This window comes from Aspergillus brasiliensis, assembly GCF_001889945.1.
Source record: "Aspergillus brasiliensis CBS 101740 unplaced genomic scaffold ASPBRscaffold_6, whole genome shotgun sequence".
NCBI lineage: Eukaryota > Fungi > Ascomycota > Eurotiomycetes > Eurotiales > Aspergillaceae > Aspergillus > Aspergillus brasiliensis.
The window spans coordinates 903,973-920,809 of NW_027137447.1; the positions used below are offsets into that span (position 1 = coordinate 903,973).

A 16,837-nucleotide genomic window follows, 5' to 3' on the forward strand; every position below is an offset into this window, starting at 1 on the left:
CTTCCCGCCGGCCAGAACCACCGCAGGTTCATCACCAATTTCTCTTCGCTCATTGCAAGCAGTCAAAACCTCAATTGGAGCCTCTCCTCATATCCCAGCTGAAACAATTTCTCCCCTCTCACACCCTGGTTGATTTCTGTTGTACAACGTCCGCCACTGCAGATGGAATATTCCGATCGACAAAGTACATGACTACTACTGACTGACCAAGACAGCCAATATCAGAACCAAACAGGCCCCTTCAAGGGAGTGAAAATCTGAAACATATACCCTCTGTATACCTAGTAGACACTAGACAGACAGGCACATATATCTTGATCCTGAGATACCATGGCTTCACTCACCGAATTCCTCGCCACCATCGGCGAAGAAGTCGAAGATGCAGAAGAGGGTATGTCCTATGCTCGATTGATATCATGATCATCTATAAGCGTGTATACCTATATAAGCTACCATAAAACCCCGTATATCACACATAATAACCATTGAACCGACGATCCAAATATATAGAATCCTTCCTTCTTTTCTCCCAAGACATCCCCTCCGCCAACCTAGGCTTCGTCGACTCCCGCGCCACAACCATCGACCTCACCATCCACGACCAAGACTATACCATTCATCAATCCCCAACACTCCTATCGTCTTCCAGAGCAGGCGGTACAACCGGTGCAGGTGACACTTCCCTTCCCCATCCCAACAAGAATACCAACTAACAAACAATATGATATACAAAAGTCCTCTGGAAAATCACCCCTCTCATCGCAGAATGGCTCTCCAACAACACCACCACCACAACCAATACCAGCAGCAAGCTTAACCCCCTCTGGACACACAACATCCTAACTCCCACATCCACCATCGTCGAACTAGGCAGCGGCATCTCCGCCCTCCTAGCGCTAGCCCTTTCGCCCAAGATAGCGCACTACATCGCAACCGACCAGGAATACGTGCAGAGATTATTCCGGCAAAATCTGGATGAGAACGCCCACGCTGCTGCTACTTCTACTGGAAGAAGTAAATCTTCCAAATCTTCGGCGAAGAAATTAGCCAAAGCACCATCTTCATCATCGGCTCGGAAATCCCAGAACCAGCAACAGGGAAATGCAAACACGAATGGAAATGTGATCTTCACATCCCTAGATTGGGAACTCGATGTCGCGGACTCGCTTAAAGAGAGTTTGGGACTGTGCACCACCACCAGCAATGATGATAGTGGAGAGGAAGAGGAATCAGAAGATAAAGGCTTCGACGTGGTCGTATCATGCGACTGTATCTATAACGAGGCGTTGGTTGCGCCGTTTGTGCGGACGTGTGCGGATTTGTGTCGGTTGAGGCCGGTATATACACCTTCTACTACTAGTATGAGGACTAGGAGGACTCCCACGGTGTGTGTGATTGCGCAGCAGCAGCGGTCACATGAGGTGTTTGAGGCGTGGTTGCGGGAAACGATGAGGGTGTTTCGGGTGTGGAGGGTGAGTGATGAGATGTTGGGGGAGAAGTTGAAGTCCGGGTCGGGGTATTTGGTACATGTGTTGGTTTTGAAATAGATCTGGATCTGGATCTAGATCTAATCTTCAAGGTTGAGAGTGATCAATTGTGTATTCATGTGAAGATAAAGGTGTAGGAGGAGAAGATGCAGTGATATGTCATTTATTGACTATAGACATGGCCTCAGTTAAGGAACTTTTTCAACGAAGATTCGTGTCTCCTGCATATGTCATCGGCCAGAAGCTGAAATCAGCTGTGCATGTATAAACATCCCAAAGCAGTATGGACATTCTTGTGGGAAACAAGAGCAGTGAAGAAAATTAACAGACGCCATAACTGTGCACCCGGGGATCAAGCTATCTCTCTCTCTCTCCTCTTGACGGCGGGTTATAACGGGTATAAAATGAGCTAGTAACGGGAGGCATCCGGTATAGATAGTATGTAATGAGATGGGCATGTGTAGAAGAGAGAAAACCCATCAATCCAAAAGATATATGGAAAAGAGGGTCAATCATTGAGACAAGTGTAAGACATTACATTATTAATGAACGTGCACAAGGCCACCCACAAAATAGAAAAGAGGGTATTGACGCGAGAGCTGCATATAAACAGAATCTGAAAAGCATGCTCGTACTATGCAAGGTGATAAAATGCAAGTTTTTTTTGCCTCGTCACAGGGCGACGCAATGAAATAACCAGTTATTATGTATTTGTATATATTACTTTGCCTCGATTGTGTCTTTAGGTTCAGTATTTTCTTTCTCGTTCTCGTGCGGCCGAGGAAATTCGGCCTCGTCCTTGATCGAGGGCTTTTGATCCGGGGACGCCTGAAGTGGTGCCTCAGCCGGCCGAGGCGGGATTGAGCTTAGGCGCCCCCGGGGTTCATCCTCCGGGTCGCGATCGATAATCGATGAGATGGATTGTTTAGTAGAACCGTTCGTTCTCGGCAGTGGTATTTGCTCCGGCGCCGGGGCCATAGTCGCCGGCGGCGCAGGCAGTGTCCGATCTGAGGCCTCCGTTTTCACGGGGACCTCCCGACTCTCCTCCTCATCCGACGCAGAAGAATATTCCATCTCCTGCTGGTATCCTTCGCCATCCGCGGGACCTGATTCCAGGCGACTTTCTTCAGTCGATGCCCGGTTCACGGTCGCCACGGGTGGCAGAGGAGCGTTGGGATCAAACACAATTCCGCACACCTCCAGCGCCCGGGATTGACTGCCGAGGCTACGATCCTTGTGCTTCTTGGTCAAATGGCACATGAAGCCATGCAGGGTCACAAAGTCGGCCTTGCCGCAGCCCGTAACCGGGCATGTGAGATACACCAAGCTCCCGTCCGACGGCCGCTTCCAGAGCGCCCGTCCAGAAGGGTCATGCGCCGCGGGACGTCCATGTCGCTCCCCCCAAGCTTCAACATTTTTGATGGTATACTTTTGCTTCCGCCGGATTGACGTGGCACCGGTAGGATCATGGTGGATGTGTTGCGGTGGAGGATGGGGCGGCGCGGCTTGTGCTGGCGGGGGAATTGGGCGAGGCTCCGGAGGGCTCTGTTGCTTGAAGAATGCAAGGGTGGTCGCTGCATTGGTTTCCGATAATCGGCGAGGCGGCGTTGGTCGCAGCGGCGGAGAGTCCAGGCTTGCATTATATCCCAGTCCCATCGACTCCCGCTTAATCCGTTTCCGTTGCCTACGCAGTTCCTAGTTTGTAGGCAAAAGAATCCATGTTAGAGTTGAAACGGTAGGAAATCTTTATATCACAACCTAATAACCATACCTCTTCTTCTGCTTCAGCATTTTCAGTCATCCTACGAAACTCCTCGTCCTCTCGCTTCCGGATGGCGAGAAGGTGACTACGGGCCGCCATGCGAGCCGCCTCTTCATGTTCCAGTTGCCTGAGGCGAGCCTCAATGTGATCTATCTGAAAGGGTTGACCCGGCGGAGCAGGTGCAGGCGGACCCTGTTCCTGCATCGGAGGGGGGTGAAAAGGACGAAATTGATGATGGGCGGGCATCATATGTTCTGGCGGGATTGGTTGCGGCGGATTCATTGCGATTGGATGAAAACGGGGGAGGCTCATGGTGTTGACATGGTGCCCGGGGGCACCTCCGTTCATGCCATTCTCGTGCACGGGTGCTACAGGAGGTGCTGCAACTGTCATGGTAGAGGGGACTGAAGAGAAAGATCCAGTCAGAGGATTAGTTGATCGAATCTACCGCTTTTGAGTTCTGGCATGCACATGGAAACTTTCTTGAAGAGTGCAGATGATATGACTCCGAGGGGGGGGGGGGGGGGGGGGGGGGGAAGAAGCGGAAGAAAAAGCAGCAGGAAATGAGATGTGAGGAATCGCTGAATAAGATGAGAGAGGGGAGAGAGAGGAACGAAGGAGGATAAGTGTAAGGCAGGGTGAGAAAAGGGAGATGCGAGAGGGAGTCGAAGGAGAGAGGACAAAAAAGGGAAGAAGTTTATGACTGGATGATAAGACGAGCATACAATGGGCTAGTTGGCAGAGGGCATAAGAGGTCAAGGCTTCGTGGAGAAGGACCAGGATGACCAGAATGCGTGGCAGATGTAGAGTTTGGGGTATTGACGAGAGCAAGTAACGAGCGAGAGAGAGAGAGAGAAGAGAGGGACTTACATTTGCAGCAAATAATCAGAAGAATAGAATGTCAAACGCAGCCAAGGACTACTTCCACCAAGCAGAGAAGAAAAAGAGGCCGCTAGTGCGATGCACCTTGCCCGTTATTTTGTTTTCTCTCACCAGGAAATTTTCCGTGGTCTTTTTTTCTCCCTCGAATGTCGGTTGAGATGGTTGTCAACCTACTAGAGTTGAGGGACAAATGCAAAGTGGTCAACGGCTAAGCAAGGGATTCAATGGATTGAAGGAGGAAAGCAGGCAAGACTGTCAGTGGTGCCTGTTGAGAAGCGCGCGCAAAAGAGATAGTCTAGCGGGGAGCGATCCTAATGGTAAGGTTTGCATGAAAGTTTAAACCAAGGGGGTAAAAGAAAGAAAAAATAGGAATAGTAGAAAAAAAATAGGGTAAAGGGTAAAGGGAAAAAGAAACAAAATAATAAATGTAAAAAGAAAAGCAGAAGAGAGAGGGAGACAGGGAGAGATACTAGTCAGAAGAGCGAGCGAGAGCGAGAGAGCACGATTGGAATACTGGTCAAAGTAATTAAACCAGATCAAATGGGACAGCTCTAGACAACCACTAGAGAGGTACGCTAGCAGCTAATAAAACTAGTCAGTAGATAGTAAGTAGTGATTTTACGGTCAGTTGGACCTTGGAAACAAACAAGTCCATGGATAAAGTCTGGGACCTGCAACAGCACTAGTGAGCTCCAGTGTCAGATGTAGTAATAATTGACAATAATGCCCATAGTACGATGTAGTACAGACTGCACAATTTGTCTGGTTCATTGCCTGTTCTGCAACCTGAATGGAATTCCGACTGTGGGATGCGCCGATTCAGATCCATCCATCTCTTTCTGTTTATTGTTTTGCTTTTGTCTTTTTATTTCTATTAGCAAGCTTCGACAATGTCAATTTCATTTTCTTCTATTTATTTATTTGTCTATTTTTCTCTATTTTAATTAGATTAAAATCTTGCTTGAGATAGATAGATCGATCTCAGATTAGCAGTAGTACCAAAAGTCGGCGGCCTTTGCACCATCCCTGAAAATGAACCATGGGCATCATTGTAATTACTCACAGCCTCTCACTTGACTGATGATTCTGTGCTAAAATCCTTCAATCCCCCGAAAATCATGCCTCTGTGTTGTACACTAGCCTGCCCCTCCGATAGAAATCCACTACTGTCACACTAGTGACAAACACAAACCAACCCAGTAATCTATATTAAATTCTATTATTTATCGGATCCCCCCCGGGACTATCTGGGATCTGAGATGTGTACTTTTTAGTTGTCTGCCGGAGCAGAAGCAGAAAAATCCATGGGTTTAGACCAGGGTCGATATGTACCATGACCATATAGGTAATGCGCCAACATATTAACTTTTGACATGATCTCAACAATAGCTGATAAAGAAACCTGGGGGATGGCATGTAGAAGTTTCATTTGATGTTGTCTTAACCCACTAAGGAATTGTCGAGTTACCAAAAGCATTCTGTGGCCTTTTTCTTTTTTTTGTCATCAATTCAAGAAACAATCGTAAATTTTTTTTTCATCCCCTTTTTAGTGAGTTCCCTTCGTTCACTTCCCGTTTTGTCTGGAGTTGGTGATGTTTATTTTTAGTTACTAAAAGGAGTGACCAATAAGGACCGGCTGATCTACTACTTGTTTGTAACACAATTAAATGAGAAGGAAAGTAGAAGATCATGGAAGATCGGGGGATTTGTGCTCATGGCCAGAGTGGATTACAAGGGTATTACAGGCTTACAGCATGTCAAGATTATCAATTCGGTTCGTAGTGAGCAAAGCCGGAAGCTCCCCCAACCAGCTACGTCGACAGGAGGGAAGTTCATTGGAAAGAGCAATGAGAATGGTGGGAAAAAAGGAACAGGTCCCCGCCCTGAATACGGGAGAAAATGAAGACGAAAGGAGGACACGGGTTGGGAAAGGGCAAAGATTGGTTCGCTGGATGGTGTTGTTCCAAGGGGCAAATGTGAAGGAAAGTGGGAAGATACCCGCCTTTTCCAGTGGAAAAGACACACAACTTACCCAACTGTGGATTCTTCCTGTGGGATTGGATCCATGAGGGCCAGCCAGGGCACCTCAGTCACTTTCCACCACACTACACAGTAGTCTACTAAATACTAATCAATAATGCTCATCCTACTAATAATAATGATAAATTATAACAACAATAAATAATCAACCGAGCGGGGCATCCCTCTCATCCTCCTCCTTTCCCCCCCCAAAATCACACTGACTGGATCATTCCTGGAACAGGTACATGATTAGTTTAACACGGTGATCGACAAATGATGGAAGGGGAGGCTATTTTTTGCAGTCAGACGCGATTTATCCAGTCTAAATAAATAGACTGGTTCCAAGTGGCTCTCAAATTAGGCTGGACGTGAGGAGTGCCCGTTTGGTCCAAGTCAGGGCAGAAAAATGGGGCGTTCCAGCAAAACAGATCCAGGCTTTTTGGGCCGGCCATTTGGTACCAGCCGAAACAAAGCAGAAAATAACAGCTCTCATCAGGATGTTTTGCCAGAATGATCTGTGATACAGATTGATTCATTAGTCACAAGTTATCCTGGAGACGAGGAATGACTCCGTAGGGAATCCACTTCATGGTCTGTCAGCTGGGAGAGCGTTGTTACCGGCCATGTCAGACCACAACTGCCAGGATCGTCATCATCTTCATCGTTGACCAAAGAACAGCAAAGGATTTACTTTGTATTGTTACTATGCCTGCTAACCCCCTCTTCATCTCTTCCACCTACCCTCCATGCAGTCGGACTACTTACCAATCTCCATAATTTTTTTATCCCACCCTACTGTGTAGAAGAATGAGAGATTCCTTGGCCAGAGCTCCCCTCACTGCATGTGTGTACAGCGATGATTTGTTCCTTGAGCTGCAACGCTCCTGCAAGTCTCTCTGCGGCGATTGGTTGCAGCTGGGCTTACTGCCGATAAGAACCAAAGTACGTCCTGCACATTCTCCCCGTGGCTACTAGTCCACATAGTACTACTCGTCTCTAATAAAGTACACTTAAGTAGTAAGTTGTACCGACCTCATCGCTCTCAATCTGATTCGACCACACGTCGATGTGGTGTGTTGATTGGGGCCTCGATCGCACATCTTGATAGGGAGAGACAACAAAACAAGTCCTTCACTCTTAACAACCCCTACTATAGTCCCCTTACCCCATAACTGTGTGTTCTCAGAACTTGTGATGTTCTGGCCTGCCGTCACCATTGAACTATATTAGATCAATATGATGATAAGTCCAAAGGCTTTTTTGTCCTCTGTCCATCCTGCATAGCACTAGCTCCACTTCTGGAACGCTGCTTCCTGCTCCCCGGTTGTTTCGTCGTCCCTTAATGGATGGATGAGTCGTCCCCAAGCACACCATCTCCCTGTGTCTCTTTGCTCACATTCCAGTCAGAGGGGAGAAGAAGAAAATTAAAAAAATAATAATAATAAAAAAAGAAACTTTTCTTCTTTCTGTTCACGGACTCTGGAAGTCACTTCCGCCCCTCTCTTTCTCTCACACAGATACAGTTTCTCCCTCGCCCTTGTGAAATCTGTGCGTGCTAGAAGCTTCGATTAGCGGAAGGATCGTCAGAACAAGGAAAATTCACTGAACCCAGAACCGGTCCTCTCAGGCTCTCAAGGCATCGGAATCTTTGCAGGACTCGTGGCAGATTCTCATTCCTCGTTCAATCTACCCTTTCTCTTCCTCTTTCCTTTCTCTCTCTATCCCCTCTCTGTAAATGTCAATGCAAGGATCTCGCACTCCTAGTGGGAATCTATCCATCCTCTCAATCATAGAGTACTCAAGCACTCCCTAGAAGAAGAAAAAGAGATACCAAAGTAAAAGTACAAAAATGATATATCTATCGCAACTTACACACTACACTGTACTTCAAAAGAAGAACAGGCAATAGTCAACAACAAATCAACTAGTTAAATAACGACGCGGACATTTAATCAACTTAGGTGAAGATGTGCTAGTATGTATATTCCATACCACACCTTCAATCTGATTCGCAGTAGCCAGTCATTATCACTGTCTTGATTAATAAAATCACATCATCTAACAACCTTCTTCCTCCTTCCATTCATCCATGCATCCATGCATCCCTCCCTCCTTCCCTCCTGCGATCATCTACACAATAAGTAAACATACAACACAACAAAATAAATGAATGAATGAACGAACAGCTGGCAACCCCCCAAGAGGATACTGTGCTTATTAGTACCCAGATTAGATTTACTAGTAATAGTATATACACCCCCACCTACCAAGTAACAACGACGAAAAGTAATCCGGAGTGACTCCTGTCCCAGAAAAACTGTTTCAGAGATACAACACTCAACGCACTCACTAGCTTGGCAAACGAGGCTATCAACTCTCGACTCGACTGAGCAGAGTACCTACTACGTAGCTAACTGTACGGATAATCAAGTTTCAAAACCCACTACGCATACCTGAACATGATGCTAATAATGATAATAAATAGTAATCAATATTTTCGCACTATTTAATTAAACCACAGGAAGTATAAGTAAGTGGGTTCGGTTCCAGTCCGACGGGTTGGTGAGTGAGTGTGAGTAAGTAAACTGGGCTTCGAGCTTGGTTGATTGGATTGGATTTGGGATTACATTACATGCGAATGACTGAACGAGTGAATGAATGGAGAATGACATCCACACAGAACAGAAACAAATAGATCATGACTAGTCGGTCAGTCCACTACTAGATAATTAACTAGCTAAGTGAGTCCCAGAGTAGTGCCACTGTGCCAGGTTCAGTCTTTCTACTCTACATACTCATAAGGCTAACTAACTAACAGACAGAACTTGTTTTGTGTGTATACGCGGCGCCTTTGCCCTGCCTGGCCCACTTCTTGCCTCGTTTTTCTGTTTTTTTTTTTCGGGACGATTCCAGATTGCTTGCTGGCTGTGCCGACCCGGTGGCAGGCTAGTAATAGTAATGGTAACTGACTACTCCGTAGTAGACTTTAGCAGCTGGGCGACTACTGCGTAGTGTTTCACAGGATGTGACTACGTATGTGTCTACGTATGTCCTTTCTCTTGGTATACAGCCAGTCTACACATGTATCAAGTCCAGCACAAATTGGTTTGAATCGAGAGGAGAATTTCATATTCTATTGTCACAGATTCCAGCCCACCACATCCTTTTTTTTCGTGGTCTCCCAGCCGTAATGTCATTAAGTTACAAAATGTAAACTCCATGCATCCGTTCCAACGGATGGCCCTCCTGTCAAAGAAGTGCAAACGCTCACCCGGCCCAAAAAAGGTATGAAGAGGGGATTGGAGAAAAGAGAAATCAGAATACAGAAGAGGAAAGAAATTGAACATGGAAAGAGTAAATGAAAACACCAATACACCGGAACAGGGATAGATCAGTCAGAGCTATCAGGTATGTATACATATCATGCGTGTTAAAACATCGGAGAGAAAAAAGAGGAATGGCTCTAGGGAATAACGCAAAGGTGAAATACAGGAATCACCCATGGCTTGCTCAAGTCATGGGAAGTTCAGTGGTTGTACATTTAGGCCTTGTTCTCGCCCTCGCCGCTCGGCTGCTGCTGCTGCTGCTCGGACTGAGCCTTGTGCATCTTGTCGAAGAGGGTCAAGCTAGCGTTCTGGAGCTCATCGGTCTTCTGCTTGAACTCCTCAGCGGTGGCAGTGCCCTCACCGGACTGGTTCTGGGCAATGAACTCGCGGAGGGTGGCGATCTTCTCACGGATCTGGTCAGCCTCAGCCTTGTCAAGGCGGTCCTCGAACTCCTTGAGGGCCTTGTCGGTGTCGTTCACGACACTGTCGGCGCGGTTGGCAGCCTCAATGGCAGCCTTGCGCTCCTTGTCCTGAGCACCGTACTTCTCAGCATCCTCAACCATGGACTGGATCTCAGAGTCGGAGAGACCGGAGCCAGAAGCGATGGTGATGGACTGGTCCTTGCCGGTGGACTTGTCCTTGGCGGCAACGTGGACGATGGAGTCGGCATCAATATCGAAGGTGACCTCGACCTGAGGAACACCACGGTGGGCAGGAGGGATACCAACAAGCTGGAAGTTTCCGAGCAGCTTGTTGTCCTTGACAAGCTCACGCTCACCCTGGAAGACCTTGATCTCGACAGCAGTCTGGAAATCAGCGGCAGTGGAGAAGGTCTGGGACTTCTTCGTGGGGATGGTGGTGTTGCGGTTGATCAGGCGGGTGAAGACACCACCAAGGGTCTCGATACCGAGAGAGAGGGGAGTAACATCCAGCAGGAGGACGTCAGTGACCTCACCAGCAAGGACAGCACCCTGGATGGCAGCACCAATGGCGACAGCCTCATCGGGGTTGACGGACTTGGCGGGATCACGGCCGAACATGGACTTGACGGACTCGGTGACCTTGGGCATACGGGTCATACCACCGACCAGGATGATGTCCTGGATGTCGCCGGACTGCAGGTTGGCATCCTTGAGGGCCTTGCGGACGGGCTCAACGGTGCGGCTGATGAGAGGGTCAACCAGAGACTCGAGGCTGGCACGGGTCATCTTGTGGTTGATGTGCTTGGCACCGCTGGCATCAGCAGTGATGAAAGGAAGGTTGATCTCAGTCTGGAGAGAAGAGGACAGCTCAATCTTGGCCTTCTCAGCAGCCTCACGGATACGCTGGATAGCCATGCGGTCGCCGGAGAGGTCCAGACCGGACTCCTTCTTGAACTGCTGGACGATCTGGCGGACGAGGGCAATGTCGAAGTCCTCACCACCAAGGTGGGTGTCACCGTTGGTGGACTTGACCTCGAAAACACCCTTCTGGATCTCCAGAACGGAGATATCGAAAGTACCACCACCAAGATCGTAGACGGCGACAACACGGTCGGCCTCCTTCTCAAGACCGTAGGCAAGAGCGGCGGCAGTGGGCTCGTTAACGACACGGAGAACGTTGAGACCAGCGATCTGACCGGCGTCCTTGGTGGCCTGACGCTGGGAGTCGTTGAAGTAGGCGGGGACAGTGACAACAGCGTTCTTAACGGGCTTGCTGAGGTAGTTCTCGGCAGTCTCCTTCATCTTGTTGAGGACGAAACCACCAATCTGGGAAGGAGAGTACTTCTGGCCACGAGCCTCAACCCAGGCATCGCCGTTGGTGTGCTGAACGATCTTGTAGGGGACCTCCTTGATGTCACGCTGGACCTCGGCGTCGGTGAACTTGCGACCGATGAGACGCTTGGTGGCGAAGAGAGTGTTCTCGGGGTTGACAACGGCCTGACGCTTGGCAGCAATACCGACCAGACGCTCACCATCCTGGGCGAAAGCGACAACGGAAGGCGTCGTTCTGGCACCTGTTCATAACCTAGTCAGCCACTTGTTGCTCGATCTTCATGATCCCAGTTGAATTCCACAAAGAACTCCAATTTCGGAGGCACAGCGGAACTGAGGTCATGGGAGGAAAATTTTTCGCGTACCTTCGGTGTTCTCAATGATCTTGGGAGTCTTGCCCTCCATGACAGCAACGGCGGAGTTGGTGGTACCTGAGTGGCTGTATTAGAGAATTGTATGAATTACAACACGAGCACAGGGATTGTCAACCTACCCAAGTCAATACCGATGACCTGGCCCTTCACCTTCTCCTCACCACCCTCGGTGGAGTTCCATCTGCGAGCGGCAGCACCGGGGACTCTGAAAGCAGGAGCGCGAGCGAAAGGAGTGGTGCGCGGGAGCTGAATCACAGAATATGATGTTAGAAATAACACTCTGGAATTGACAATGATGAGGATCAAAACCTACCGCGCGGCTGAGACGAGAGGACAACATTGTGAGGTGTGATTAGAAGAACAAAATAATACAACTAATTAAAAAGGGAAATATAGAAATGGGCCAGTCGATTCAATCGAAGGGCCGGAGGATATAGGAGAGAGGGTATAAGATGGGAGACAGGAGGGAGGAGGAGAGTTGGAAGGAGAACAAGAATTTTTCAGCTCTTTCTGGGGAGGAAGAAACTTGAAAAGAAGGGAGGACGCCGGCAGCGCAGGACTAGTAAAAATCGTCCCGGAGAGCTTCGGCCCGTCGTCGAACTTGGTAGAATCACGGCAACGCAGCGTGTCATCCAATCGCAGCCGAGCGATCCTTTTGACCGCTCAAGTTGAGTTGCCGAGCCAGTGCCCCGGTCTCCCTTCCACTGCAGCTCGCAGAAGCTACCAGTGCCCTCTACTGGTTGCCACTGTGGCTTTGAATACTTTTTCCATCGGTTTTTTCTTATTCCCCTAGCTGCTCTGATATTAGTATATGTCAATGTTGATTTGCTTTAGATGAAAGCCCCTGTCAGTATCAGTGTAGAGATCAGCTGTTACTATGACTTGACTAATTACCTATGTGTTACTACTTCTCGCAATACATTTGACTGGGATTTCTCTTGAGAGTTAGTCTGGGTTTTATCATCATCTGAACTATATGATTTCAGTTGATACTGGGTGCCTCGATTCTCATCGCATAGTATATTAAGTTAGTATCAAGTGCTTAAAAGTTGTCAATATTGCTCCTCTGTCATGTAGATGCCTCGGCATTTTAGACTGTCCAGCTAGCTACGGAGTAAGTATGTTACTCCGGCGTGAGTGGAATTATATCTCTCAGCTAGAAAACATAACCATACCCTACTAACTCATGGCCGTATATAAAGCTGCACTGCGATCGAACAATGTCTATCATGCATAATCCAAATTGACCAATCCATCGTAAGAAACCGGGTAGGATAGAGTTTTATAGTTAGAACATGAGCATGTCATGAGTCATCATCGCCAAGCTGAATACGATCTGTAGCTTTATTCAAAATTCACAAGCCAGAGTACTATCGTTACCAACACCTTACTTCCACTGACCATTGCATTCGACGTCATGAAGAAACTATGAAAGGGGATTATATACGGGCGATTGCTAGCTGGTCCGAGTTGAAAACCATGGGTGCTACAGAGTCGTGTCAAAAACACTTGCTTCCCGTTAAGCTGTAAACCTAGACGGGAAAACCTCACGAGACCTCGGTCTACTAAATAGGCGCACTGCAGCAGACTGAGACACTACTGGGGGTATTGAATGGCATGCTGCGTGCAGACAAAAGTGATTGTATTATTTTACTGGAACCGAATGCTACCTAGGTATACCAAGCAGGGACTTCACTACGTATCTGGAGAGAAGAATGTTAAGACGGGCTGGAAGCGGTGGACTCGAATTGACTCGACCGCATTCGCCGCTGGAGGTTCCCCGGATTGGGTCCGCCTAAGTCTTACGTCATCCGTTCGCACCCTCCGAAATCGTCCAAAGCCAGTGAAGGGCGGGCCATTTGGGAGGGAAGCCGACATGAGCAAGAGAGAGAGACAGAGTGTGTGTGTGTGGGAGGAGGTATCTGGTTGCTGGTGGTGTGCTCCTCTACTTTACCTACTTTACTCGAACAAGCTCTAGCTTTCAACTTCCACTCTCAGGCTAGACCCTGTTTCCAATACCCTGCGACACCGGCCTCCTTTTCAGTTGTTCTCCCTCCCATTACCACTTTTCTTTTTCGTCGTCGCTACTAACTACTACTACTCGCCATCAACTCTTCTGCTCCCTCTGCGTTGTCCGTCTTTCCCGCAACATCGGAGCTCCGCCATAGCTGTACTTCCGACCATGTCACCTTAAAATATATCATCGACGTCCCTTCACAATGACTACGGATTCGCTCGCGTCAGTCTCCTGCTTCCCCTCCCGCTCAGATGATGATTTCACTGGCCGATTGCTAATGTCCGTATCAACCTGCAGGCATCATCCGACGGAGTCTCTTATCCTTCCCAACAAGCGCCGTTTCTTCCCCTTCAAAATTCCCAACTTGTCTGTACATTGAGCTCGCAGAAAAGCAGGCTGATCAGTGCTAATCGTGAGATAGCCATCAACAACTTCGCAACTACATTAGCACCGCGGACCCGGACAGGATCTACGTTGTCGTTGAGCGAGTCATATACTCGATTCATATTTCCTCGCAAAAGCGGGAGACCATTGCCGTTATTCCGTTTGAGCCAAAATGTCTTGCTGCTGGTCACGGTTGGATTGGGGTGGGGGGCGCCGATAATGGTGAATGCGCATTTGTTGGGCTATCGTCCGATCGGAGTCCGCGCGCCCGTGCCGATACACCGGCTTTCCAGCCGTCGGACGTGGACAGTGCCTTGCCAATCGATCTTGAACCTCCTGCGAGGATATCGCCGCCCTGGATGCCTGGCGACGAGCCTGGACCGGCTCGCCATGGCAATCGAAGGCAGGTCCCGGAGGTGCAATTGCACAAGTTTGGAGGCAGCATCGTCAACTCTGTGACGATCCACCGTTTGCCTGGGGATGGAAAGGAATTAGCGGAGGAAGATATAGCCATTTTAAGGTACGGGCATGGCGATTTTCCGGTCCCCTAAGATGCTGATCGCTTTTGCAGTAACAACGATAAGACTGTTACGGTCTACTCCCTGGCCCGGTCGAAAGTTCTCAAAGTGCTTCATCATCCGGCGTGCATGAACTATGCCATCATGTCACCAGATTCAACCCTCCTGGCCGCGGTTGGTGATGAGACACGTGCATATTTCTATGAGGTTACCCGCGACCTTGATGCAGTGACTGTGACGGATGATGGTGACAAAGTTTGTGGGTGGAACTGGGACCTTCTTCGATGTATAGAAATGGACATAGGCACACGCTTCGACGATGGATGCTGTTTCACTGTCGCTTTTTCTCAATTCAGTCGATTATGCGCAATCGGTTCGCAGTCTGGAGTTATCACCATCTTTGATGTGGGGACGATCCGCGATATTATACGCCAGCCTCACGGCCAGAATACGATAATTTGTCACTTCAACTCGTCAAGAGCTTGCAGCAATGGAGGCGCTGTACGGTGTATGGCGTTTGCACCTGAGCCCTGGGATCTTCTGGTATGGCTCGAAGACAAAGGGCGAGCTGGTATCGCCGATGTCCGTCGCGGTTTCGTTCGCAGACAGATACTGGAATTGGATATGAATGAGCCCGACCTGCAAGAAGTCCGTACGGAGCCATTGCTGGATGATCTGTTGTTCGAACTCGATAGTCGAGCCTCCCCGGACACACGACATGAACTCGACGCAACACAACGAGCGACCCTTGACTCGTTAGAGGGATCACCCTATAACCATGGCGCGACGGGTTCGGGCAATTCTCCACTGAGTGAGAGCCTGGTCCAGGACCTCACGGAAAGAGAGAGGCTGATTGTTGAATTTTTGAATACAGCACGATGGACGTCGAGGATGGAAGACGGGCTAGCGGAGCGGCGAGCTAGAGCTAATGCGCATCCTCACCCTACAGTGCGCCCCCGGTTTCACGGTCCCACGGATGAGGCCAGTCGAGCCTCCCATCCCAGTTCGCCTCCACCACGCAGCCATCCAAGCCGAGAACTGTACCAGGAAGAATCACAAACGGGAAGTGGTGATCGTAACCAGCAAACGAGACGCCAGGGCTCTGTCATATTGACCCCTACCCTTAATGAAGCCAGCAGTAGGACACCCGAAACGGGCCTGGTAAACCCCGATCCGCAGCCTAGTATCACACTCAGCTGGACCGCTTCGCCCTCGGAGATATACCCTAATCGTTCGGACACCCCTGCGCATGCTGCAGATTCAAGCTCCAGTGAGCTTAACAGTTCCGGTAACGAACATGGCTCCACGGCGCGGTTTCATGGCACCATGAACCGACCGTCCGCCAATTTTGACTATTCTAATACCACAGCAGATTTGTTGCCCCCGCCAAGAAATCACCAGCGATCCCGTTCAGGCCACAGGCGGCTTGAGAGCCAGGACGGCACGCCTGAGGCCCTACAAGATACACCGCGGCTCTCGGGTACCGAATTGAGAGCCAGCGTGGCTGTGGAACGCCTCCGACGGCAACAGCGACAGAACGCCATGCTACCGCACAGTCGGCAAAGTCACTTGCGGTATCGGCAGACACAGTGGGATTTCGAACAAACTCGTTCCCCTCGATGGATTCGTAACGTGTTGAACGAACTTCCTGATCGTAGCATGGGAATCGGTCGAGACCAGGAACCCGGTAGCACAGCTGGTATTGGCTGGGGTGCGGATGGCCGAACATTGTAGGTGCCATGGTTTATTTCTTTCTGCTTTGAAGGTAACCTCCAGCTGACTGATTAGATACGTCGCCACTGTGGACGGGATTTTTGAATACCAGGTCAACGTAACAGACAGGAAGACTTTCCCTGTCATCACCTATCGTTAGCAAGTAATTAATGAGCCCTGTCCCGGGTGAAGCTCTGGGATAGTTGCTGAGCACGACATTCGCCTCGATGGTGAGCGTCTCGTCCTATATCCCATGATTCCTATTGTTACTATATTCTATTTGGGCTTTGTGATATTCTTTCAGTTCACGCGGGTATATGAGAGGGCGCAGGGTGTGACGGATAATTGGCATTCAGCATACAAGATTGGACGACGACTGAAGATAGAATACCATCTTTTTGATGTTGAGGGGGGGTTGGGAATGATCCAGGACGATGGACCCCTTTCCAGCACGGGTATTTGCGCGTTTGTTTTCGGGAGCATTCCGATTGTAACATTGGGTTCAAATCATCGTTTCGCATTTGCTTTTGGCGTTCTGGCGACTGTATATGACGAATCACTCATTGTATGAGGATCACTACCTTGTATGGGAGCTGTT

General features: G+C 49.1%; 4 protein-coding genes across 4 annotated transcripts; 2 read left to right on the plus strand and 2 right to left on the minus strand.

Annotated features, from left to right (window-relative positions):
• Positions 1-330: 330 nt before the first annotated feature.
• Positions 331-1,547, plus strand: ASPBRDRAFT_125115 (S-adenosylmethionine-dependent methyltransferase; the record flags this gene model as incomplete). The annotated part of the gene is made up of 3 exons (XM_067617760.1): positions 331-391; positions 511-672; positions 736-1,547. The coding sequence occupies 3 exons, from the start codon at positions 331-333 to the stop codon at positions 1,545-1,547; spliced, it is 1,035 nt and encodes a 344-aa protein (XP_067479089.1).
• A 660-nt stretch (positions 1,548-2,207) lies between these two features.
• Positions 2,208-3,642, minus strand: ASPBRDRAFT_124939 (uncharacterized protein; the record flags this gene model as incomplete). Its single annotated transcript, XM_067617742.1, has 2 exons — positions 2,208-3,182; positions 3,259-3,642. 2 exons carry the CDS (start codon positions 3,640-3,642, stop codon positions 2,208-2,210), a joined length of 1,359 nt encoding a protein of 452 aa, XP_067479090.1.
• A 5,830-nt stretch (positions 3,643-9,472) lies between these two features.
• ASPBRDRAFT_43214 (Hsp70 family protein) lies at positions 9,473-12,085 on the minus strand. The gene is made up of 4 exons (XM_067624950.1): positions 11,921-12,085; positions 11,727-11,853; positions 11,599-11,664; positions 9,473-11,475 (listed from the first exon to the last, which is right to left on the minus strand). Exons 1-4 carry the CDS (start codon positions 11,945-11,947, stop codon positions 9,695-9,697), a joined length of 2,001 nt encoding a protein of 666 aa, XP_067479091.1. The 5' UTR covers positions 11,948-12,085; the 3' UTR covers positions 9,473-9,694.
• A 1,621-nt stretch (positions 12,086-13,706) lies between these two features.
• ASPBRDRAFT_578360 (uncharacterized protein) lies at positions 13,707-16,472 on the plus strand. The gene is made up of 5 exons (XM_067627803.1): positions 13,707-13,846; positions 13,922-13,990; positions 14,046-14,528; positions 14,580-16,256; positions 16,315-16,472. Exons 1-5 carry the CDS (start codon positions 13,827-13,829, stop codon positions 16,397-16,399), a joined length of 2,334 nt encoding a protein of 777 aa, XP_067479092.1. The 5' UTR covers positions 13,707-13,826; the 3' UTR covers positions 16,400-16,472.
• The last annotated feature ends 365 nt before the right edge of the window (positions 16,473-16,837 follow it).